The following is a 26826-nucleotide window of genomic DNA, read 5'->3' as shown; positions in this document are numbered from 1 at the left end:
TAGTTCTGCAATTTCACATTTAAGTTCCTTGAGAACTCTTGAGTGAAAAGCACCTGGTCCTGGTGACTTACAAAGTTTTATTAATTTGTTCCAGAACTTCCTCTGACACCTAATCTGAGACACTTCATCAGATTTGTCACCTAAAAAGAATGGCTCACATTTGGGAGTCTTCTTCATGTCCTCAGCTGTGAAGCCCTGTGCAAAGATTTCATTTAGTTTCTCTGCAATGGCCTTATCGTCCTTGGGTGCTCCTTTAGCATCTTGATAGTTCAGTGGCCCCACTGGTTGTTTAGCAGAGTTCTGGGGCCCAGCTTCCCCGGCTTCGTCAGCCCTGTTTAGCCAGTCCGCCCTTGCTGGGGGGCCCTCCAAAATTTTTTCACTGGGGCCCAAATCTGCTCTCGGTGACCCTGCTTCTGCATGTTTGTTCTGTTCAATCTGTCTTTTTACTTACTGCGTTTCTCTCTGTCCTAGTTTCCCTCTGTTCCTCTGTCTGCCTTCTCTCCTTGTTTCAGTTTACATAGACTCTCTGTTTCTCTGTCTTTCTCTCTCAGGCTCCCCTCTGCCTGCCAGTGTTCTCCCCCCCCTCCCCCAATCTCCTCCATCTGTCAGTCCCCCTGCCTCTGAGGGCAGGGCCATCTCCTCTCACTTTCTCCGTAGAAGAGTGACAGCACATTTACCCTGAACACACCCTAAATCATTTATCCCATACATGGTAGAGTCCCTTTACCATATTTACATTAGGCAGAAAAGAGTAAATACAAAGTGTTTCTAAATGCACCCTAGAAGAGCTTCTGAGGTTAGTTTCTTTGCCTACCATTGGTGTATTCACAGTAATTTTTGTATTAAATCTGTATGTAAATGTTTAGAGGACATGGGGGTGGAAGGTTATATTACCAGTGCTTACAACGGCTCGGGGAAAACATTTTTTTATTCTGTATCGTTAAGGGGTAGAGACTGTCTATTTGTTTTCAGTATACAGTACCAAACGTATTGCTGCTTAACAAACGTTGTGTGTGTAATTGGCAATGGCCCTCACAGAGAAGTGACTGCTATATCCTGTAGCTTGGAATAGAGTATGTCTGGCTCAGCTATAAGATTTCATGCATGTCTTCACCAGCAGCCAGACCCTGGACAGAACACCGAATAGCACTTCTGCCATCCTTTCATACTTCCCGTGAATGCCATGTGAAGATGGACTGTAAGAGTTCAAAGGCTTCAGCCTTCAAGCGATCCCAGAATCTAGACTCATGGAAGTGCTGAATATATCTGAATTTAAGCTTGTGTCTACAGAGTCATTCATTGCCTAAGCTTTGAAGCCTGAAATTTAGCATGGGAGTCCCTAATGAATAGTAGATCCTTTGCTAAACTGCAAAAAAAGCAATTATCAAATCGTTATGAATGTCTGAAAACACATAGCTGTACATGCACAATGCAGTGACTTTACAATGGCAATAGATTTGTGTCACAAGGCTTGATTGTTGTAACACTTTCTAAACAGGATTTACAGCAGAGCATTTTTGCTGACTACAGCTTGTTCTGTATGCCGCGATGTTTGCTCCCTTATCATGAATTACAGTGGTCATATGATGCCTACCTGTACTTCTCATGGAAAATATATAAACTTCACTGAAATGTAATTGGTGAACTTGTTCAGATCTACAAAAGAAAAAACTAATTTGGTTACATAAACCTCTTATTTTAAAATCTGATCTGACTTTGTATTGTAGTTTCCTCATATAAAAATATATATGTAATTTTTTTTCCCCATTTGGCTCTGTGGTTATATACAAAACAAAGAGCAATAAATAGAAATTCTGTAATTACATTGTTCATAAAAATAAAATTTTGTTTGGGTAGGACACGTGACATTTAATGGTTTCTCTTTTTCCACTGCTTATGAAACAAACATGGGGACTTGTGAAAATAAGTGTTAGGTATGCTGAGACAAGGTGAGTGAGTAATTTTTATGGGACTAACTTCCGTTAGATGTGCTCATTAGTTCACATTGTCACCAGAGGGTGGCATTACAGATTTTTGTAAATACTTTTAAAGAGTGAACAAAGGTTACAGGACAGAAAATATAGTGGATACTAGCATTCAAGTGTTTGGCACAGCTAACCATATTCAAATATTTAAAGTTTAGATCTGAAGGAAGTCATACCAGTTTAGCCTTTATAGTTAAGGGACAGATTATAAAGATACATACATTCTGCTTGCTTCTGAAATATGATTCCTCTCTAATAGGACACAGCTTTATTTTTATAACTTATTTGCATTTCTGTTTGAATCATAAGTTGGAAGGAAGGGCATTCTTGTCACAAGCATAGGGAATTGGGAGACCTAGATTCTCTCCTGGATTCTTCTACATACTTCCCCTCTTACCTTGAGCAAGTCATTTAAACACGTCTCATTTTCCAATCTATAAAATGAGACCAAAATACTTGCCTGCATTACAGGTGAGTTCAGGTGCTTCAAGCTCTTCACATAGAAGGTGGTATGCAAGTACAAATTACTATTAATATGGAAGTACATTTTACAACAATAGTAAATTTTTGAAGATGTATGAATGAAATTTAAATTTAGAATGTTCAAGCTATCTGGATTTTTAGACATAGCTATGCCCTAAATTTTAGAAAGACGATTATGATGTAGACAGTGTATACTGAGAAGGTTAGTATTCATAAAAATGAAAATAGTTTTCCTTGTGAGAGGTAGCATACCTTTCATAAAGCCAAAATAAATTAATATTTTCTGCAAAATAGCAGAGCTAACATATCCAGCATCAAATATTTCATCAACATTTCTAAATTTTATGTAGAACAGTCAGTATTTTAAATAACTTAAGAATACTCTGTAAATTTAATAACTAGTATAGAATAATAGCATATGGAAAGTAAATGTGTATGGAAGTTTCTATTAATTAAATGAGATAAATAATCCCTAACGGGCAGTAAAGGTTCCTAGGGGTGCACTCGCCATCTGCTGTTTGTACTGTTTATTGTACAAACTTGTGTTTGTAACTTTATACTTTGTCTTTGTGTTTTCTTGGCAAAATAAGCATAGGTTTGTCCTCAAGACTTCGAAAGATAGAAGAATGACCCAGTGAATTTCATGGATTCAGGGGTTCGCTCTCACTACATAGGTGTTTTCAGAGACTATCTAAATTTGACTTGCATGTCTAGGATAAGTGCTAACTGGCTGGTGCTTACATCAGAGTCTTTTTTCATCTACTACAGAGCAAACTTTCCACTGAAGATAAGCCATCCTTAGATAACTAGTGTGAACTACAAAACGTTCTTTGCAAAGTTTCTTGGGCTTTACACATCTAGTTTTGCAGCAACATGTACTTGTTTGTTATAATACTGATTTACTTTTAACTCTTTTGAAAAATTAGGTTTTTAGATTAGATTCAGTGCTTTATTTTTCATGTTGATTGGTGCACAATTTCCCCATATACAAAGGTGTTAAATCCCCACTCTAATCTCAATTCATTCAACTATGGAATCACTATTGAAATCCATAACACTGAGTGGAATCCAGAGATATTAAGTATCCAACTTCTATTTAGATATATCACTTTATTTTTCACTATATCCTCACTAATGCTACCAGAATTTTTGTTCGTTAGCAGCAGTTCTTTCCTTTGATGTCTGACCTCTGTAGCTAAGTTGCCATCTAGTTATTAATGTAATTTTTGCTAAATAAATAAGGCAAGAGTACTAAGTGCATACATCAAAATTGCCATTTTAAATTTACTTTTGGAAATGAGTTAACGAATACATTTTTACCATAACAAATTTGTGTGCAGTACCAAAATAGCTAGCATCTTTGAATATACATCTTTCTTGTTGACTCTAGTTTGATTTTGAAGTTTTTCAGAAAATATCACAACTCTTAATTCTTTTCTTTCATAGTTACTGAATTAAATTTCATTTTGTGTTCAGGACTGTTTTTGACATTTGGTAATAAATAGCTCCAATGTGGAACATGAGTACAGGTAATTACATGTTTCAGGATAAACTGAGCCATCAGTTCTGAAGACAATTTTTTCACAGGTACAACGAATATACTTTGAAATTTGCTAGATTTTCTTTTTAGTGAGAGTAAACTGGTTAGTCAGTTTTGTACGCATGAAACATTACTCTAGCAGAGCCATCAGTTGCACTATTAAAGCATTTTATTTCTTTTCTTAATTAGACATTTAAAATGAATGAAATAATATCCTTTATTCAAACAGATCTCTTAATGACAAATATCTGCAAGAATATCCTAACTCTGTTTAGCATGCATCTGTTCATTGGTTTTCTGTAATCTTTTTGATAAAGTGTCTATAATGGGTACTTATAGTAAGAGCTACAACAGGGTTTGTGAAACTAACTTTCCTGTGGTGAATAGGCACCTTTGGATGAGTGCCATCAACTTCTGCAGAATCTAAGCTTTTGTTTAAAATAAATAAATAAATAAATAAATTGTTACACAGGTTGCAAAGCTGCTCTTCCAGACATGAAGAGAGTATACATCTTCAATCTACAGACCTGGTCTACTGCCTCTGCTGCTGCCTATGGCTTTCCCAGGAACTTGTGAAAACTAACCATGTTGTCAGTTTTCAGTGTTGCTCCTGGGAATAAGGGAGTGGTGAAACTGATGAAAATTAGGTTAGCTCCACTTTGCTGCAGTTTGGGAATGTTATTAGCAATGTAGAAGCTATCACTGGAGCTGTTCACTGATGAAGGGAAAGCAGAATAGAAGGATAAATTAGTGGATACCCTCCCATTATTGTCTTCGTAGCAAGGAAGAGGCTTTGGGTGGGAGAACAAAATGCTCCTACTTTCTAGCAGGGAACTGAGGGGGTGGGGGTGTGTGCACGTGTGCAGGGATGCCCTCAGGTTTTTCAGATATCAACACACAGACGAGTTGGAGTGAAGGAGCAATCAGATTCTGTTTGGATTTTCATTCATTTACATCTCACTTTAACACACGTATAATGTTCTTCCTTCTCCCTGTCTCCAGACAACTCAGACTACTACTTCAGTTTTGGTAGTAACTTCACCTGCTCTCCATCACTATCAGGTGGAGGGGGGCTGTGCCTTTGAACTGGGGCTCCCTGGAAGGTATTGTTGGAGGACTGGGTTTGCCTTATTAAACATATGTTGTTACCAGGCTTTCCTGGGGACTCAGCAGGGTTCCTCTCAGCCCATCTTTGTCAGACATTGAGCTGCTTATCCATTCATAAATTGATGACCAAGACACTGGATCTGGTCTGGATTCCTAATAATTTATGCCTAAAATTGGCACTCTAATAGTTTAATGAACATCCTTATAGACCTCTTAATCCTTCTTAACTGCAAAATCTGTTGGGCACGTAGATGAAACTATGGATTGGTTACAGCCCTGTTTTGAAGCAGTCTGCTGGTTAGATATCTGCAGTGTAACTGTAGCTGTGTCGGTCCCAGAATATTAGAACCACAAGGTGAGTGAGGTAATATCTTTTATTGGACCAACTTCTGTTGATGAGCGAGACAGGCTCAAAAGCTTGTAAAAGATATTACCTCATCCACATTCTCTCTCAGTTAAATATTTGTAAATGGGGGAATGGCTTTCCACAATCCAGGCAGATGCGGCTTCTTCAATCATCTTTAGAAAGTCGCAGAAAGTGCTGTGTGTTATGTTACTATCGATACCCTAAATGATATAGCCCAGGATGTTATCACATTGGCTGCAGCCACTCTGGCTTTGATTAGAAGAGATTGAGATTAGGTTGTGGTGAGTTCATGCATATGACCTTGACTAGCTAAATTGAGGTGTTAGGTCTGGTCTGCATTCAAAACATAGGTTGATATAGCTACAGCACTCGGGTGAAAAATCCACACCCTTGAGCAATGTAGCTGTTCCAAGCTAAGCTCTGGTGTAGATTCTTCTGTTGACCTGGCTGCTCTAATTCATATCTAATTTCTGTTTAAAATTAGCCAAAAGCAAGTAAGATGAAAGAGGAAAATGTATCATCAATTATAATTTGACTTCCAGGTAAACATAGAAAAGATCCAGAAAAAGGGAATGAAAACTAACAGCTGCAGGACACTATCCCATTTCTAACTGACCAACACTCACTGCCGTCTCCCTCTTAATTACTGAACTGTTGAATATTTTGGAATCATTCTAGTATACTGAGTGAATGTGTTTAGGCAAGCTTTAGTAAATAGAATTGTTTGGCCAATAGACTGTACAGCTACAGAGAAGTTGTAACTTTCATATAAATCCTTTGTAGTTCACAGATTGATCTAATAAAACGAACTGTTGCTTTGGACCAATTATTTGCAGCACTGTCAATCTGGCTGCCATGTATGTGTGTTGAGCTCTCAGAGTGCTTTGGAAACTGTTAAATATATGCATGCTGCTTTGGAAAATGAGCATAGTACTCTGAATACTTTTAATGCTAATTGAAAGCAAGAGCATTTCGTATTGAGCTGCAGTTCACCAGCATAGTCGCTGGACTGAGATTAAAAGAGGGTGAAGGGGAATGTGCTTACTTTTATTACTAAAAAGTAAAAGAGAGTGACTTATGAAGAATTTATTTTACCTACTGCTCTTCTGTAAGAAGTAATGTGACAAAGTAAAACTGAATTTTGTTTGTACCTGTGATATAAATTCATAAAAATAGCCATACTGGGTCAAACCAATAGTCTGTCTATCCCAGTATCCTGTCTTTTGACAGTGGCTAATGTCAGGTGCTTCTGAGGGAATGAGTAGAACAGGCAGTCGTCGAGTGATCCACCCCGTTGCCCATTCCCAGCTTCTGACCGTCAGAGGCTTGGCGATACCAAAAGTATGGGGTTGCATCCTTAGATCCATCAGTGGCTATTAGCCACAACAGTTATCTTCCATGAACTTATCTCATTCCTTTTTGAACCGCATTATAGTTTTGCCCTTTATAACATCCCGTGGCAGTGAGTTCAGGTTGGCTGTGCAATGTGTGAAGAAGTACTTTTGTTTGTTTAAACCTGCTGCCTATTAATTTCATTGGGTGACCGCTGGCTTTTGTGTTATGTGAAGGAGTAAATAATGCTTCCTTAATCGTTTTGTCCACACCGTACGTGATTTTGTAGACTTCTATCATGTCCCCTTTTAGTCATCTCTTTTCCAAGCTGAAAAGTTCCAGTCTCTTTAATGTTTTCCATATATGTTCCATTTCCTTAATCATTTTTGTTAGCATTGTCTGTACCTTTTCTGTTGCCAGGATTGCCTCTGGAGCCTTTTTTTAAAAGCTGGTGTTACATTAGCTATTCTCCAGTCATCTGGTACAGAGACTGATTTAAATCTTAGGTTACATACCAGTTAGTAGTTCTGCAATTTCATGTACAAGTTCCTTCAGAACTCTTCGGTGAATATCATCTGGTCCTGGGGACTTACTACTTTATAACTTATCAATTTGTTCCAAAGCTACCTCTATTGACACCTCAGTTTGGGACAATTTCTCAATTTGTTATCTAAAAAGAATGGCTCAGATGTGAGAATCTCCCTCACATCCTCTGCATTGGTCTTGACAGCAGAGAATTCATTCAGCTTTTCCACAATGGCCTTGTCTTCCTTGAGTGCTTTTTTAACACCTTGGTCACCCAGTGGCCCCACTGGTGGTTTGTCAGGCTTCTTGCTTCTGATGTACTTAAAAATATTTTTGCTGTTAGTTTTTGTCTCTTTCTAGCTGTTCTTGAAGTTTTTTTGGCCTTCATAACACTTGACTTGCCAGAGTTTATGCTCCTTTCAGTTTTCCACAGTAGGATTTAACTTGCAATTTTTAAAGAATGCCTTTTTGCATCTAAGCACTTTTTTTACTTTGTTGTTTAGCTATAGCAGCACTTTTTTAGTCCTCTTATGTTTTTAATTTGGGGGTATACATTTAATTTAAGCCTCTATTATCATGTTTTTAAAAAGTTTCCATGCAGCTTGCAGGCATTTCACTTTTGAGACTGCACCTTTTAATATCCATTTAACTAGCTTTCTCATTTTTGAGTAGTTCCCATTTCTGAAATTAAATGCTTCTGGTGGGCTCTTTGGTATCCTCCTCCCCCCCCCCGAAAGATGTTACAATTGATTATATTATGCTTCCTATTACAGAGCTGTTCAGCTAGATTCACCTCTTGGACCAGATCCTATGCGTCACTTAAGACTAAATCAAAAATTACTTCTCCCCTTGTGAGTTCCCGGACTGGCTGCTCCAAAAAAGAGTCATTAATGGTGTCTAGAAACTTTATCTTTGCATCCCATCCTGAGGTGACACATAACTGATCAATGCAGAGATAGTTGAAATCCCCCATTATTACTGAATTTTCTATTTTTATAGCCTCTCTAATCTTTCAGTGCATTTCACAATCACCATCCTGGTCAGGTGGTTGATAGTATATCCCTACTACTATATTCTTATTATTCAAGCATGGAATTACTATCCATAGAGATTTTATGGTACAGTTTAATTAATTAAAGATTTTTACTATATTTGACTTTATGCTTTCTTTCAGCTGTAGGGCCGCTTCCCCACCAGCATGAGCTACTCTATCATTCCTATATATCAGGGGTCGGCAACCTCTGAGAAGTGCTGTGCCGAGTCTTCATTTATTCACTCTAATTTAAGGTTTCGTGTGCCGGTAATACATTTTAATGTTTTTAGAAGGCCTCTTTCTATTGGTCTATAATATATAACTAAACTATTGTTGTATGGAAAGTAAATAAGGTTTTTAAAATGTTTAAGAAGCTTCATTTAAAATTTAAATTAAAATGCAGAGCCCTCTGGACCAGTGTCCAGGACCCCGGCAGTGTGAGTGCCACTGAAAACCAGCTCGCATGCTGCCTTCGGCACGTGTGCCATAGATGGCCTACCTCTGCTATATATTTTGTACCCTGTTATTACTGTGGCCCGTTGATTATCATCATTCCACCAAGTTTCTGGCATGCAGGGTAGGCTAAACCAATATATTTAGAATATTGATGGTACAGACTTCAAAATAGTAGTATCCTCATTTAATACCAGGCACTCAAGTGCAGCCATCTTAGTAGTTAGCATTTGCATACAAGCACTTACAGTATTTGTTGCTTTTTAGCTGTCTGCCATTATGGGATGTAATTGAATGAGACTCTGTTTCATTTGACTATTTCTGTTCAGTTCCTACCTTTACTTCTATCCTCTCCTCCTAAGTAGGATATAGAAAATCCTTGTTCATAGACTATCAGGGTTAGAAGGGACCACAGGAGGTCATCTAGTGCAGCCCTCTGCTCAAAGCAGGACCAATCCCGAGACAGATTTTTGCCCCAAATCCCTGAATGGCCCCCTCAAGGATTGAGCACACAACTCTGGGTTTAGTAGGCCAGTGCTCAAACCACTGAGCTATCCCTCCCGCCTTCACTAAGGGATGTCTCTGTCTGAATTGTGTGCTCTCTGTTGGATTTCCCTCAGCCCTTAGTTTAAAAACTCCTCTACAGCCTTTTTAATTTTACAAGCCAGCAATCTGGTTCTGTTTTGGTTTTGGTTTAGATGGAGCCCATCCTTCCTCTATAAGCTCCTTCTTTCCCAAAAGGTTCCCCAGTTCAAACCTGAAACTATCTTCCCTGTACCATTGTCTCATGCATTCATTGAGACTCTGCAGTTCTGTTGGTCTAACTGGCCCTGAGTGTGGAACTGGAAGCATTTTAGAGAGTGATGACATGGAGGTCCTGGACTTCAATCTCTTACCTAGCAGTCTAAACTGGGCCTCCAGAACCTTTCTCCTCCATGTACCACGACCACCGGCTCCTCATTTTAGAGAGAAGTGTATTATTAAGTTTGAAGTTTAAGTTAAAGCTTGCTATAAACTTTCCTTAAAATCTTGGTCATAATTGTGGGAAGATTTTTCTTTTAACCTGATTAAAATTAGACGTGAAAATGGAGAGTCCAAAATCAGATCGTATTGCTTTTGAATGTTACGTCAAAACAAAATTCAAGTAATAGCAAGAGATTTAAGAAAATAAGACAGACTTTGATGGTTCAGTAAAATGCTCCCTCAACTGGAAATACTTGTTGGGGGAACATTTACGGAAATAACTTCTCTAATAATTATGCATAGTTACAATATAACCTAGATAATACATTCAGAATGCTTGTTCAGATAATTCTTCCAAATGCTGACTATCTTCTAGAATAACAAACATGCAGTGCCATTTTTTGTCACCATTTCTGGTGTCTGGTTACATGACTTGGAAAAATTATTTTGCTTGTTTTAAAAGGTTATGTCTCTGACTGTCTTGTATTAAATAGATATTTACAAAGTGTTGCTGCCAGCAGTGTATTCAGAAATTCTTTGAGCTATCGAAGTGTAAAAGGTTTGCCTTATTAACATGCCATTACAATTGAAAAATGTTTTTATTTTGTTTTGTTTTTTGAAAAACACATGTAATCCACAAAATACTTACACTGGTAATGCTGCAGCTTATTAGTTAACTTGGTTAGTTTCCAGAGAACCAACTGTTATCTCAGTTCAGTTAATGGAATGTCATATTTTGCTAATCTGAAAACCAGATGAGGAAAATCTCCAAACAAATATTCTTTTCCAATGGGGGTATGTGTTTGTGTTGGAGGAGAATGACTTTTGATTCTTTGAAGTAAAATTTCCTTGTCAGATAAAGGGGATCTGCTGTATGTAAGTGACTGCCAAGTTGCTTTCTCTAACATGGTGCATCCTAGACAGACAAGGTGAGTGAGCTAATACCTTTTATTGGACCTACTTCTGTTGGTGAGGGAGACACGGTCCAATGAAAAATATTACCTTACCCACTTTGTCTTTCTAATCCTAGGACCGCCACGGCTACAACAACGGTACATAGTGCATCCTAAACTGTTGCTGAAGAATTTGCTGCAGTAAGTGTCTAGTTTATGTGGGAAAACTGTTGAAAGCTCCAGTATTTGGTGTTTAAACATGTGATACATACCCTGCATGGAAGTCTGATTGATGCGTCACTTTTGATATTTAAGGATTTTTTTCCCTTTTTTTAGCAATAGCTCTGCTTACATTGCTATAGAGACTGAAGCTTGTCCCATAATAGTGTTTTGACAGCACTAAGAGTAGGCTACAAATCACTTTTGTATTACTTTCCCCACTCTCAGCCTACTCTTCTCCACTCTCGATTGTTCCTCATGTTTTTGTTTTTATGTAGGGCAGCCAAGCATATCTGAAAGTATTAATCATTTTTCAAAGTAACTTTTGTAGACTTACACTCTTCAGGAAGTGAACAGAAATATGTCAGAGTGATCTAGAAGCACTACTGCTTCAATAATATATTGGCACCTACATTCAGTGTAATATAATAATAAAATATTGTCAAGGTAATGGGCCAGCTCTTCAAAAAACCAAAGGTAGGTACAGTTGGATGGATTGTAGGAAGGAAGAGGGAGAGGCCTGGAGGAAAGGCTGAGAGTAGGGCATAGGCTGACCAGGTGTCCTGATTTTATAGGGACAGTCCCGATTTTTGGGTCTTTTCCTTATATAGGCTCTTATTGCTCCCCACCCCCGTCCCGATTTTTCACACTTGCTGTCTGGTCACCCTAGTGGGGCGGGGAGATGATGGGTAAGGAAAATGGTTTGCTAACATTTTGTAAAGCTTTTAGGGATCCTGACTAAAAGTGTTATGTAACATTGGTTGGTCTCTTTCAGTGTCTAGGCTTGTGTCTTGAGACCACCATTTAAAATGCTGGTTGTGAAGTGAAGATCACATTTGAGTTCCATGTCTTTGATGGAAATGCCCTTTGAGCTTTAGTTCTGTTTCATTTTTTGTTGATTTAAAATAGCTTTTTGTGATAGTTCATGTCAGTTCAACATTTTAATAGCTCTAAAACACAATCCCAATTTTTTTTAGATTTGAAGTTGGGTTTCTTAATTTAGTTTAAAGCAAAGTATTTTTTTTAGTCTTTTTGACTCTGATGTTAAAATGGAAAATGGGGTTTGAAGTGCACAAATTTTTTTAGAACAGAAATTGGGTGGAAAAAACAGAAAAACAAGTACAGTAAAAGCTGTTTTATCAAGCACTTCACCAACCAGAAAGCTCTCTACACCAGCATTTCTAATCTTCATTGAAATTCCGGTTTATAGTCTGGTTGGCTTGGGGCCGGCAGGTGCCCAGTTGGAGCATGGGCTCTGGGAGAGTGCTCGGGGTGCTGGATCTGGGAGCTACGCGCCTCGGGTGGCTCCCTGCAAGTGGTGACCTGTCCCATCTGCTCCTAGGTGGACACATGGCAGGCAGCTCCTGCTGCTCCCATTGGCAAAGCTGTGTAGAAGCAGCTGGGAAAGGTTGCCATTTACGGGAAGCCACCCCAGGTGAGGACCCCCTGGATCTGTCACCTCCTCCTTTGCCCCACCCACCACACCCTGTGATCTGCATGCCCTCCCAACCCCCATCCTGCATTCTCGTTCTCCTCCCCTGCACCTGAACTCCCTCCCTCTTAGTTAACAATCATTTTTCACTTATTGGCACCCCCCATTCCCTCACCATGCTGGATAAAACAGCATTTACTGTAATTCTAAAGTTAGGTTACCTATCTCATAGAACTGGAAGGGACCTTGAAAGGTCAATGAGTTGAGTTAAGTCCAGTCCTCTGCTTTTACTAGCAGGACCAATTTTTGCCCCAGGTCCCTAAATGGCCCCCTCAAGGATTGAACTCCTAACCCTGGGTTTAGCAGAGCAATGCTCAAACCACTGAGCTATCCCTCCCCTCACAAGTAATTCTAGCAATGACTGATATTACCCTGTTCTCATTTGAATTTTGCTGCAGTACCTGACACTTTTTATTATAGATGCATTCTCCTCTCTTCTCCCGTTTGAGGAGTAGCTCAATACTATAGATCTTTAAATATTTTAAATCATGAAAATAATCTTTTATTGTTATGCAAGTCTTTAGATTATTATAATAGTAGGCATACGTCACACAACCAGCATAAAATTAGACACTGTGATAGTAAGTACCCTGTAGTCAGAAGGCCCAGGACTAGAATTGCAGGGCTTTTGCAGGTCGTGTTGAAAGTGGTTGGGAGAGTTGTTGGGAAGTTTTCAAATTGCATACCTGCACTGTGCCATTTCTAGCTAATGCATTGGTAGACTCTTACTGTCTCATACACTAGATAAGGCACACGTGAGTAGGGTGTTAACACACTTGTTTGAATAGAACAGCAACAGAAATAGTGTGGTGAACATTAAGAGAAGATGAGTTCAAACAGAAGATGAAATTGGTATGTTTTTAAAAAGGCTAATGGGAGTGTATTATGACACTATTACTGATCAGCACTATTATAATCCTATTACCTTTTAATGTACAATAATGGATTAGTCTAAGATACTTCCAAATTAAAGAAACAAAAAACCCGAATATAGTTAATCAAGTTCTCAGGTGGTTCTGGTCATTGGCTTAACTTAGAGGGGTCAGAGCTGATCAGTGACTAATGGATTCTTGCTCTTTGGCAAGAGGTTGGTTTCATCAAAGCCACTGTAATAGCAAATATTAGTTCAGATACAAGGGACTGGCTGAATTGCTTATGTGTACATTTATACTGGCTGAGCCAGAGTGTGACACAAATGACATCTTGAGACCGTTGTTGATTTTTAAATTAGTCTGTTTATTGGCTTTTAGTGTTTTCTGTTAATACATAAACAAATTCTTTAGTCCTCTTGTTTTAGATATTGCAGGAACAGCTAAACCTTTCTACATTCAGAGATAAAATCCATAGTATGCTGTGGTGGGGCGATGACTCACTGGCACAGCGCCTCCTACTGGTCATCTCGGGAATTAGCTCTTCCACCCCAGAGTGTTCCCTGCAGGCCAGTGTCTTGCCTGCTACTGGCCCCCATGCCCTTTGCCCAGGGGTTCTGCCCACCACAGTACCCACTCACTCTGGGTGTCCCCTCCCAGGGGAACCCCCAACCCCTACCTTGCCTCAGTGGCTACTGCTGATCATCATCTAGCCCCCGCTCCCTGGGGCAGACTGCAGTTTGTAAACCACTTATCATTGGCAAGGGAAGTTCGACCAGCTGCCTCTACCTATATCTGAGCTGCCCCTGTGCAGCCCTAGTACCCTTTTGTGGGCCCTTAGCTTGACCTGCAGCCTGGGGCTTTGCTAGGCTGGAGCTCCCCAGCTCCCTCTGCCCTTCCCCAGCACTGCTCTACCTCAGATACCCTTCTCAGCTTCCCAGGCAGTCATGTCCTCCTTTCTCTCCACAAGCTAGAGAGAGAGTGTCTCTTCTACAGCCTCTGGCCCTCAGCCTTCTTATAGGGTCAGCCCTGGCCTGACTGGGGCGTGGCCCGACCTGTGGCTGCTTTCCCCCAATCAGCCTAGCCTTTTTCCAGGCACAGCCCTCTCCCAGGGCTGTTTTAAGCCCTTCAGGCCAGGAGCCGGGAGACCACCCCACTCCATATACATTAAGCATAAGGTGGGGCTTAAGAGCATTGTATTGTTGTGCTTTAAGGCTGTATACATTAATTTACATTCTTGCTATACAGTTTTTTTTTCTTTAAGTCTAGTTTCTTCCATGTGGTTGTGTATTAGCAAATATTGAGTGACTTTTTTTTTCTAATTTTTAAAAGAATGCTAAAACATGGATTCAGATAGGGCAAGATCTAATCTGTCTAGTTGTTGTATGCCAATCAGTCTTTTCTGTGCATTGCTGGTAAGTGTGTCTGTGTGCATACAAGTACATAACTGTAGTCTTAAAAAAAAAAAATAGGGCCTGTTGTTATGCATGTGTCTTATTTTGACAGATTGCCATCAGCTAAAAATGGATTCTTAAAGCTTGCAAGACTTCAGTTTTTTCTATAGGATTACAGAACATAAATCTAATTCTTCCATATTCAGCAAGTACATCTGGATAACTTTTTTGCCAGTTTCAAACTGTTGCCAGTGTACATTTTTTTTTAAAATACTCAGAGATTAGCCCCTTAATTGCTTGCCGAGTAAGTGCAAATTGTTTTTGAGTTAGAATAATGAACTCCCAAAACTGCTTTAGTTTATGTCCTGAATTTATGCTAATATAACTTCAAACTGCCCAGTGCCATTTTTGGGAAAACTTGTAAAGACTTGCCGTGCTAAGTTTTAGTTTAGAACAGATTCCTAGAGTAGTTATAAATTAGAAAATAAAGATTTGTAATGGATGTGTTAACAGCCCCTTTACAGTAGTGCTTCCAAGCACTGCTAGAATGTTTTAGAAATGTACAGAAAAGCCTGGCAGGAATACTAGTGATAAATGTAAACACTAGCACTGTTTCTGTCTTTTCCCAGTATATCTGAAGAGGCTGTTACTGTGTTAGGAAAGACTAAAGCCATGCTGATAACCAGAATAATTAGCTTGGCATAATAGCATGATGCCACATGTAAAAGAAACTACTTTGAAGTCTGTACCATCAGTATTCTAAATATACTGGTTTAGCCTACCCTGCCGATACACTAACATTGGTTTAAATAAGGTGTTATGTGGTAGTATCTTTAAAACAAATATTAAACAATGACTTCAGTGAAATAAGATTTGTTGTGTTTGTGCCTTTTCTAGGTACATAAACTCCTTATGCAAAATAATTTTCATACAGTGCCTAAATGTCTGTTTTTAGCAGCTCACCTTTTAAGTGTCTCTGTCAGTCATCAGCCCCTGGAGGGCACCAAACAGACCACAGAGCTGCAGAGTTGTCCCTGATGGACACCTGCATGACCGGCTGCTTCGTCAGTATTTCAGGCAATTTGTGAGCTGTTGGGGGGAGGTGTGGGAAGGGGGGCAATGAATTAGACTGTTGATAGCGTCCCTACAAAGACTGCTATTAACCGCATGCTATTCTGTGCTTCTCTACTGCAGAAGACAGAGTGATATTCGTGTTCCCACAGCATGTTGTAAAATGCATGAGATTTTGCTCATCCTTCATGGAAATAAGAATAGAAAAATGAGAGCAACCTGAACCAGAAGCTATTAGAAGAGCATGCAGAAATCTGCAGCAATTTATACTTATTCTCACATTTTGCCTCCGTAACTATGGATTAGAAGGACTGGTATTTTTGTAATGGGCTTTTTCTGTAATGGCATTTTTGTATTGTCTGGCCAGAGCTTACACAAGAGGAAAACAGGCTGCTGAATTTAGTCACTGATCTCTATTAGCCGTGGCCTAAGGCTATGCTGAGATTCATATCCCATTTGTATTGTTGCAGCTCAAAAGAAGAATGTTCAGAGGATGACAAGTGTATTCTGAGTAGGTATGTTGTTTCATTTTCATATGAAACCCATTTTTTTTCCTGCTACCATTGGTCAGAAATCAGGTTAATAGGAACAGAATGAAGCACAGTGCTGCAAGCACAGTACTGCAGTGTCCCTGTTAAGGTAGAACAATAGCATTACAATAGCTTTAAAAAAAATCTTAGCTGGTTTAATTAAATAAAGCTGCATTGTGCTGGTTTGCACAGTGCAGTCTTTTTTTTTTTTTTTTAAACATATACTGCAGTCAACGCTTCCCTAACGAGGTGGCACTATTGTTGAGTTAGAATGACAGAATCATCATATTGCTTTAGGGGACAGCAAGATTTAAAAGGAGATGCCTCACAGCCCTATTTTACAGATTGGAAGCATCAGTTTAAGGGCATTGGCAGAATCGCTTGCTTGTTCTTAGCAGCAGCCACTGCTGTGTCAGTAGTGTGTGGAATGGAAGTCCTAGTTGGTAGTCTGTTATGGAAACACTGTTTACTGTTATTGTAGTACCGTGGTGACAACATGCCATTGAAATGGAAAACGAGCTCTCCTGCTATCTGGAAATTCCCAGTTCCTGTGCTTAAAACATCCAGGTCATCGCCACTTTCTCCAGCATACATGTAAGTGAGAGAAATGAGGATAAATAAGGTGGGATTTCTTTCATGAGACTTCCATGTGGCAAAATACCCTGTTATATATTTAATGACATTGGCACTCAGAATTTTACCTTATTTTTTCTTTCTATATATACAACCTCAAATGTTACCTTCTTATTGTTTTCATGGTAGTTGTTGTCAAGTCTTTCCTTTGTTGAAATGCCGAGAAATTGTGCAGATTTCATCATATTTACAAATATTTTTAACTTTTCATTTGAAAAGTTCGAGTTATCATTGATTCGTAAAACAGATCTCATATCAATAAGTCTAAGCATCTAGGCAGGCCTTTATTTGTGGCATATATTCTAACAATAAATAGCTCTCTGTTACTTCAACATTGAATATAGAATTACCTGCTAATAGTTGTGAACTTTTGTGTGTATTTTAGTTTTGGGATGGTGCATCTTGACTTAGTCTTGCTTTTTATCCTTTATAGTCACACTCTTTAAGAATTTAACATCTCATATTTTAAAAAAGAATACTGGAAATAAAAGCATGAGGGTTAAAACTTCTTTATTTTGCATAATACTTACATGTGAATGTGTACGCATTTGTTTATGCAGTTTGTGCAGCACTCATAGTAGGTTGTAGATAACTGTGCATGTATTTTAATAGATATATAAAATCTATATGCCTGAATTTATCTTGATAAATCTTAGTAAAGCTTATACTTCAGCTTCTGATTATTGTTGTAAGTTTTGTATTAGTGTATACAAGTGGCTTGTTTTGCTTTAGCAATGTGAAATAAAGCTAAATCTTGAGTACACAGTTTTTCCTCTTTTTAAAATGCTATTATGGCATTTTTCTTTAAATCAGGAAGATTATTAAAAACAAACAGCTTAAGTACATTTGATACTGCACACAACATACGCTATGAAGAAAATTAATGGAATAAAAAGTTACTTTTAGTAGTATTCCTTAGTATAATAGCTACATTATTAATGCTTTGTGACTTATACTTGTGTAAAATAGGAGATGTCATTACTCAACCTTATTATACCTAGGGTTTTGCTTTCTCTCTTATGACACAGTGTGACACATAGATGCTTACGGGGTCCATAAATATTTTTCTGTTGAGGGGTCAGTAATAATTTGTCAGTAAGATTAAAGCAAGATAAGGCACCTCATATGCATAGTCCCTATTTTTGTGGTGAAAAAGCTAATGTTTAAAAAGCTAAAATTCTCAGATCCGATCTACAATATATATACCCTTTATTTAAATTTAGTTTTCATAAATGCAATTCAGATAATTTTCTTAGCTATGCAAGTTGTTAGCTACCAGAAAGTATCAAGGTATTTCTACTAAATGGAGGATATGAAATTATGTAGTAAAGTATAAGACAAGGTCAAATATAAAAACAGTAGTATGTCAGAGAAAAGTTTGAGGCCTTTGTATCTATTTGGGGAAAAGAATGACTAGATATTGTCTGATAGACATTTTTGTGGATTTTTAAAATCACAGGATTTAATAAAGTTAAGATTTTAAAAAGCCCCATTCCATTCTTGTCTGTCTACAGACATCCTGAGAGATGTAATTTATTTTATGCATCATCTCTAAATTGTTACCTTTATTTCCTATATGCTCCAGCACTTTGATTTGGATGTGTTATTGACTTATATTGATGTATTCAATGTATGTGGAGCAGCTCAGTGATCACATATTAACTATCTTATGTTAGGTAAGTCTGCAGCATGTGAAATATATGAACAGCTGCTTTAATTAAAAAAAATTAGTGCTACAGTAGGCACTGATTTGTGTCTAAGCAGACATTTCTTCATTGATACACACAATCCTGGCATTAGCTGGAATATTACATCTTAAATATCATACTGAAATTATGTATACATATTAAATGAGAAGAATTACAAAATGGATCCAGTTTGATTAGGCAATATATATAAAATGCTAAAAATAGCCTCCTGAGCTAGTTTTAAGAGCAAAATAGATAATAGACACTCACTACTTCCAGTGCAAAGATTACCATAGATTTGTTAAGTGTGTAATATAGTATATATTGGTTTTCATCTCCATACATGCGTTTTTTTTCTTCTACAGGAAGTACTTGTGTGTGTATATGTTTAAAAAAACAAACCAGAAAAGACCTCAGAACGGACTATTTTTATTGTGTTGCTACAATTTCTTAATACTTTGGAGAATCCGAAATATTTGCACCAGTATCTAGTATTAGAAAACCAATGATGAGAATTAAGGTTAATTCTGACATCTAAATAGTGAAATAATACTAGTTTAAACGAACTTCATTCATATGCTGGCTATGCTAGTAAAGGGTTTTTTTTTGTTTTTTTTTTAATTTCTCTACTTGGTGAGGTGCAATTCCTCATATTTCAGTTGTTCTAGAACAGTTAACTTTGGCTTTAAATATTGAATCCTATTTGCTGTTCTAACCACTAGATAGTGATTCAGAAACAAGAGTAGGAGTCAGGATACCTAGGTTTTATTCTTGGCCCATCTATTTATTTGTGGTGTTACACACTGCCTCAGTTTCCCCATATGTAAAATGGGTTTACTACACTTTACCCATCTTGTAGCTGAATAGTGAGTCTAATGTGTGGGCATTCTGAGCTTCTTTGATGAAAGTTGCCATGTTAGGTGTAAAGTATCATTGTTAAATATTGATTGCTTCTCAGAATGGCCCTGTAAGCTCTTCCAGTTTACAGAAGATTTTCTTATTTAAAGTTTGCTACTACTTGAAAGGCTACAGAAGCATTGTGTAGAGATCAATTTAAAAGAAAGCCCTCTGCTGGAAGAAATCTGTATACATTGGTGTGTGAAACAAACTATTTGTTTCACCTGAGCTGATATCATTGTGGACTGTAAAACTCTGGTGTTCTAACTGGCCCTCAGACTATTTTCAGAGGTGAGATTACACTTCCTTGGTACTGGGAAGGAGAGAAAGCACCACTTTTTCGAACCCCCTCCCTGCTGATTAGTGGTAACTGTGACCTTAAAGGAAGTTTCTTGTCCTACTAGTTAAAGCACAATGAGTGCGGTGATTTACATAAACACTTCTAGATCATACTGGAACAGCAAGAGATAACTGTTTAAAACTGTAGAGAGTGGGGCAAAATTTCTTTGGGTGAAGAGATGAGTGAAACCTATGAGCTTTGTTTCAATTGGTCAAAATACTTTCAGCTGTTTTACCTGGTCTGGTGAGAAATCATTTGGCATATCCTAGTTATGGTTGAGTAAGATCAGAGCTGGGGTGTTGGCCTGTGAGAAATATTTTTTCAGTATCATGCAGCTTTTCTACATAAATACACAAATTATAAATGTACAGGGAATCTGTGTGTGCATTTTCAAAAACTACCTTTCACTGCCATTCCTTTAATAAAGCTGATATTATAGATTCCTGTTCTAAAATCGGAGGGTTAGAGCTATTGAAACAACTAAGCAATATCATTGGCAAGAATGTACATTAGTATTTCAATTATTAATTGCTGGCTGCTGTTGGCAGTACTCATCAGTTAATGTTAGTGTGGCAATGTGTGCAGTTTACCAGTAGGAATATCCTAGAAAAAGGACAGGCAAAGTTAGACCATTATATGCCTTGCAAAAAGTGCATTTGTTGTAGGTATGCATTGAGAAGAATAATAAATATATTTAAATGAAAGTGGATAAAGGACATCCAAGAATTAATAAAGTATGGAAGCATCGTCCTGAAGGAAGGGTAGGAACAATTTATTGCTAGTTTGGTCATACAAGACACTACTTTTGGGGTGGTAAGAGGAGATGTACTGTATCAGTGTTTGCTAACTAAGTGGGTTGGTTTGCTGAATGTTTCTTGGGTTCTGCGTCACTTACATGAAATGGAGAAAAATTCTTCTCAGATCTGTACAGTAGAAACTTGACTTTTATATTCTGTTCTCCCAACATGTGCAGGTCTCCTATTGACATTTATGGATATCTACACATGTACAATATAAGAGCAAAGTCCTACAGTGCCTATCTGAAAGAATGTATTTTTGCATTAAATAAAGGCTTTCTGCAGATTTTTTTAAATGAGAACACGTCTTGATTTCTTACTGGAAGAGTTTCTATGCAAATGAACACACTGCTAACTGAATAAATAAGTCTTCAATATGTCTTTTTGAAAAAATTAAGTAAAATTTAAAAATGAAAAATGAAAAATATCTTATTTATGTTGTACAATTATTTGGTTTTATAATTAGAAGAATAAATTTTCAATATGACATTGATAGCTGAGTGGCTAATGTTAGAAGTAAGCTACTTTAAGTGATTCTACAAATACTTTGCCATCAAATGGTGTACAAAATAGTAGTTATTGTGAGTCACACTTTTTGTTTGATAGAGTCAAAAAACTGCTGTGTAGTACTGAAAATCCTTTACCATGTAGAAAAGTAGAACCCGTGCTAATCCCCAAGAGCAATTCAGTGTTAGTTTTCAGCTGGTGATGTGGCATATGTTTTTCTGTTTTCTCCTATTAAGTCTCCTGTTGCCCTATAGTGGACACTGGGGTTAACTGATGCTACAAAATATGTGTATATCTTTAAATGTTAGGAGTGGAAATAGCACTTGCCATTTTGCATGGGTCTGGCATTTCCTTGAAATCAGTAAAAATGGTAATGTTCTGTTATGTGGAGTGACTTGTAAAGCACTCAGAATATTTCTATTAAAGAATCAGAATTTGCTAGTCCTTACTACAGAGTTGTATGCGAGATACTACCGCTGCCCTCTAAACATCGAATGGTGTTATCAGGGAGAGAGGTGTTCTGGGAGTTGTAGTTCCCTTCAATGGGCAGTCCTCTACCTGGACATAACAGACAGGAGAACTGCCAGTCCCAGAGTCCCTTTTTCCCCCTCCCTCCAATGGCTTCCTAGGAAGCGTAGTCTCTGATCCCCCCTTCCCTGCTCAGGATTGGAGCAGCGAGAGACCCTTCCTCAGAGCCTGATTCTTGAACCTGTTGTTTTTAACCGGTTTTTGGGTTTAGTTCTAGTTTTCAATGCGACTGACTGTTTGTCTACACTTAAGACTTCACCGCCCTGAGCACCGTAGTTATGTTGACCTAATTTTCTATTGTAGATCAGGCTGAGAGGTTTTCAGTTTGGGTTCAGTTCCAGTTCACTCAGATCCCCCCTCTGAACCAGTTTTCAGGTTCAGTTCGACTCCCTGGATTGAGTATTTGTAAGGAGGTGCAAGGGTTGTGGGCTACAAGTCATGCCTGAGGCAGGCCTTGCATTGTCTGTCTCCTCAGGCTAGGAGCTAGCTAGGTTTGGTGCTCTTATAAAATAAAGTGAAACCCGAGGAGCAAATTGGGGAAAGAAGAAAATCCTTGCTTTACCTCAGCCTCGGAGATCCCACCCAAACAGATTGGCAGCATTGTCTGTGAAGGAGCATGGCACACGCTGTGTTGGGCATTCCCTCTTTTGCTGCTACTGCTGGGTCCATGGAATCTGTTTTTGTGCTGATTTGGTCACAGTGTAGAGTGGTCAGATGCTAAAGAACACACGACGGAATGCATGCAGTGTCATGCAGGGACCATCTTGCTCCTCAATGGCCTCTGTCCTCACAAACATCTCTGTTTGACACTATAGAAAATCAGATCCCCTTAGTATCCCCCTCCTTTCTCATTTTCTCCATTTCAGCCTAATTCACATGTTGTGCATGACTTCTTGACTACAGATTTTTATGCTAGGGCTTTGTTACTGGGGATCTAAGCAGACTCAACTTTACCCTAGAAACAGAGGAGCAAGTTTCAGGGACTAACCCATTAAAAATAAAGAGTCTAGCCATTCAGAATTGCGGGAGGGGTTGTTTGTCACTTTAACATACTGGGGGGAATCTGTCCTGAACCTGACGCTGCTAGCAACAAGGCATTCAGATTACTGTCTGAGCATATCATTATTCCTAAACTATCTTGAATTGGTGGATAGCCCTGAGTATCTCACTGGTAGCCCAGTGATGATTCCGCAACTTCCCAAGGCAGCTTGCTTCATTGCTCAACAGTTTCTATTTTGAATCTACTTAAAATATGGCCAAAATTTTAATAAAATTCGGATAGCAATTTTTTTAAACTACATACGTGTCTTCTCCCAGTAATTCCTCTCTGTCTTCTAGGGCCGGTAAATCAGTCTTCTCCAAAGGGCTGGCTGTTTCCATTCCTATGTGCTAGCTGTCTTCTCTGTGTGTGGACATTTTCTCTAGCTCCCTCGTCACCTTCCACCCTCCCACCTGACTTGCCACTGGCAGTTGCTCTCCTACCACCATTTGTGGTAGCAGAGGGGGTGTCTGTGTTCAGCTCTGTATAGAGATGGTTGCTGCAAGATGGCTGGGGAAGAGAGGAGGAATGATCTCAAGTTTAATCAGAGTTGTTTTCTGTACCTGAAACCAGGTTAAGGGAACAGAGCACTGACCAGTCAGCACTATCAGCATTTGATGCTATCATTATTTCTAGGATCTAGCACAGGCAGCATTTCCTTGCTGGGACAATGGGTTTCATTTTTCAATGAGGAAGGGCAGCAAATGCGCAATTAAGTAGATTTTTTAATCTCTTCAGTATAACGTCATTTTAAATAGATCCATATAAAGTTAGTTTCATAACATTTAATGTAAAATGCTGCCTCTGTACCTTAGGCCTATTTCTGCTTGTTTTGTTGTCTTTGATTGAGTGAAATAATTGATACAGTTCTTCTTTATAGAGACAGCTTTGTCATAAATTTTAAAAGGGATCATTTTCATTGTACTGAATAGAGCTATTTTTCTTGAGATTTTCTTGTATGTTATAGGCAGCAATTTTTTTTTTTTTACCTTTATTGCTTTCCTGTGGAAGTGGAATAATTACCTGGTATGTTTTACACAACTTATGACTATTACTGTAGTTCAATACAGTGTTACCATTGGTATCACATTATTGGCTTCTTCAGTTTAGCATCCACTATATAAACTAGAGAGCCTTCTCTGTGGTACTAATGCTTAACTACTATGTCTTCTTTGGTATATCTCTTCACTTCCTTTCTTTGTAAACCATTTTAAAAAAATAAATCTAATTCTGTTTATTTCAGTTGTTAAATTATAAAGATTACACTGCACTTATTTTTCCACAATTAGTTGTGGGTTTTCTTAGCATACTTACAATTCAATTATCTGAATCACTTAGGAAATTTCAGGAGAATTGGAAGTCTCCCCTTTTCCTCTCATAAGTATCATGGGAGTCAGAAAAGAGAAGAGGAACCACAAAAGTGAGTGTGCAGCTGAAACTTTCATGGTGTGAAAAGAAAAGTCTACATGCACCTCCTACAGCTGGGACATGTAAAGTTCATTCCAGTTCTGCAGTTATTACCCACTTAAAGGATTCTCTGCCATATTTGCTATCTCTAGCATCTCTATCTCTGTATTAACCTGACAAAACTCAGTGAATTGAGTGTTTTCTGGAAGTGGTAGCAATGTTTAGAACAATTCTCTGATTCTCATTATCTCTAAAAACCAGAAGGAATCATTTTAGTCTAATTGCTGTAGCAGTGGTGGATAGCAGGCAGAGGAGGAGTTGGGCTCCTTGGGAATGAAAGACTTATTCCCTGCTCTCTTTGGTAGGTTTTGAGAGGTAACCAGAGTTGGCAGCCCAAATGCCAGTGCTGCCTTCTCCTTCATCCCAATGTGGCTTGTGGTTGGCCACTCTTCTATAGCAGTTTAGGGATTCTAGAACTCCAGCCCTTTGTTATCTTTCCTGTCAGCTTTTTCTGGAGCCTTGGGAGACAGAGGAACCCCTTCCCCATGGTAGTGTCAGCAGCAAGTGGTACTCTGCTTTATGCTGCCTGGTTACCTCGTTGCTTCTGCTTTGACATTAGAAGAGCAATACCCCTTGCCTCTGTCAGGAGGTAGAGGCTGGGAATAGGAAAATTGGTCTCCGTTTAATTTGTTACTTAAATTAACACACAACTGGATTTTATTTTTGTCCTTTTCAATTTGTGTGGGTTTTTCTGTGACCTATACTCTCAAGGATGCAGTAGTAGCACACCCAGACAAGTACAGCATTTATACATTGCTCTTTTGTGACGCTAACACATTCCACAAGCAATTTCTAGTTTAAAAATAAAAACTGGGATCTTCAAAAGTAGGCACCCAAATCCTATTTAAAAAATCAATGAAAACTCCAGCCAAAGAAGTTAAGCTATAGAGTTCATCTGTTTGTGACTTTGAGTTAACTAAAAGTTATTCAGAATGCTGCTGATCACTGCGACTCATTTTAAGAGAACAGTACTCAAAGGCTATAATGAGGGAGGAGGTAGAAGCTGGACTTAATTAACTTGGTGAATAAAGGGTCCAGATTATTCCACCACAGAACTTGCAACTTCTGTTGAAGTCAATGGAACTTGGGTGTGCAGCTGTCAGGATTGTTAAGCCCCTATATTTGATAATAGAAGTTAATGTTTCCTTTAAATTTTTTAGCCAGAACTGTGTGTGTGACACCTACAAATGAATAGCTTGTGACTGGACACCTCATAAGAAAAGCATTCCAAGTAGAAAGGTATGCTTTAGTGTCAGAGGTCACTTCACTGATCTCTGCTAGTGTGATGCTTTCATGCATCTTAACTCTGGATGTTTCACTGCAGAGGAGAGCACAGAGTACCCTGTTACATTATGAGTCAGCCCCTGTGTGTTCTAAAAGAGAAGATGAAAATTTCAATTGCTCGTTTGCTAAATATTGCAGTTGATCTGTTAAAGATGAATGAGACTTGCTCTCAGTGCTCTTCCATATCATAAAATTAGTTCCCCCTCTCCCCATCTCAGATGAAATCACTCGTACATTTGTACTAGCAGAACTTTTATTTCTTGTATTAATTGATAAGAAGTTTTCATTATAAATAGGCATTGGCAAATCACAATGCTGACTACTTTAAATTGTAGTTTAAATGCTAGAGGAGTTGTGTCTTACAAAACTGTAGTTGAGTAATATTAATTAAAGGACAAGACTTTACTATTTTGGAGAAGGACAAGAAGAACAATAACTAATACATTTAATCTAGTATTTTTTTGCCCAACTAAAGTGCGTCTTTAAATTACACAGATGAATGATGCAGAAGTGTGTGTTTAAAAAAAAAAAAGTGAAGAACCATGCATTATGTAACTGGATTCATCTGTGTTGCTTATTATAACAATATTAAATTCCCTAACATCAGAATGATGCTGCCCCATCACTGTTCAGCTTACTCTGCTCTTACATGGCCATCTAATTTATTAGAGAATTCCTAAATTTGCTAGTCAAGAAGTTAGAACATCTATTCTTAATGGGAAGACATTAAGGTAGTTAATATTTAAAAATCATTTTTGGCAGGCTAAGGACAAGCATTACTGTGTTTTCTAATAATACATGAAAGCTTCATTATATTTAAATCAGCCTCTTCATTAAGGTAATAGTTTCATTAGCTAAACATATGCTTGGCTACACACATATATACCAGAGTTTTGGTTAGATCATAAAATAGTAAAGATCTGTCATGAGATAGGATAATCTTAATATGAAATTGAAATTTAGATCCTTGCTGGCTGATAAATACCATGGTGCTGGTGCATGACAAGAGTAATTTCAGAAGATGCCACTTACCAGTGACCGGAACACTTGCAGTCATGGTTCATCGGAGAATAATTTGACAAAAGAAAATAAGGTTATAATCCTTTAAGAAATAAACTGCTGAGCTACACAAAGTTATCAATATACTGTCTGGACTATGTTGCTTTGGTAAATTTTTAATGTATTATGTTATGTCATATTTTTTAAAATTACCCGTGAAAGTATGTACTCTGGTATGAAGAAAATCATGCTAGAGAAAATTTAGGCCAATTCAGTATTTTGTGTCAAAAGAAGCATACATTATAAAACATTTAAAACAAATTGGATTTATTTACCTAAATTAATAGATTCACAAAATTATTCATTCTCGTAGTTGTCTTGCTGACATGGG

At 38.1% G+C, this 26826-nt stretch overlaps 1 protein-coding gene across 10 annotated transcripts in view; it reads left to right on the top strand.

The window, feature by feature from the left end:
• KLHL13 (kelch like family member 13) overlaps positions 1–26826 on the top strand; it is a 130874-nt gene that overhangs the window by 50346 nt on the left and 53702 nt on the right. For 2 of the 10 annotated variants that reach the window (XR_007775882.1, XM_050964922.1), the window contains exons 2-3: positions 16197–16241; positions 16738–16850. The exons of 6 other annotated variants lie outside the window; for them this stretch is intronic. Coding sequence is in view for 3 of the 4 variants with exons in the window: in XM_050964922.1 (XP_050820879.1) it covers positions 16753–16850 (98 nt within the window). In the remaining variant the exon portion in view is untranslated. Of the gene's footprint in view, positions 1–15846; positions 16242–16548; positions 16851–26826 lie in introns of those variants that run through there. 2 more of the 10 variants (XM_050964931.1, XM_050964923.1) reach the window with 2 other exon arrangements.

Source organism: Gopherus flavomarginatus, chromosome 8 (genome assembly GCF_025201925.1).
Source record: "Gopherus flavomarginatus isolate rGopFla2 chromosome 8, rGopFla2.mat.asm, whole genome shotgun sequence".
Lineage (NCBI taxonomy): Eukaryota > Metazoa > Chordata > Testudines > Testudinidae > Gopherus > Gopherus flavomarginatus.
Note: the sequence above shows the minus strand (reverse complement) of the source record. Positions and strands in the feature narration are given on the sequence as shown.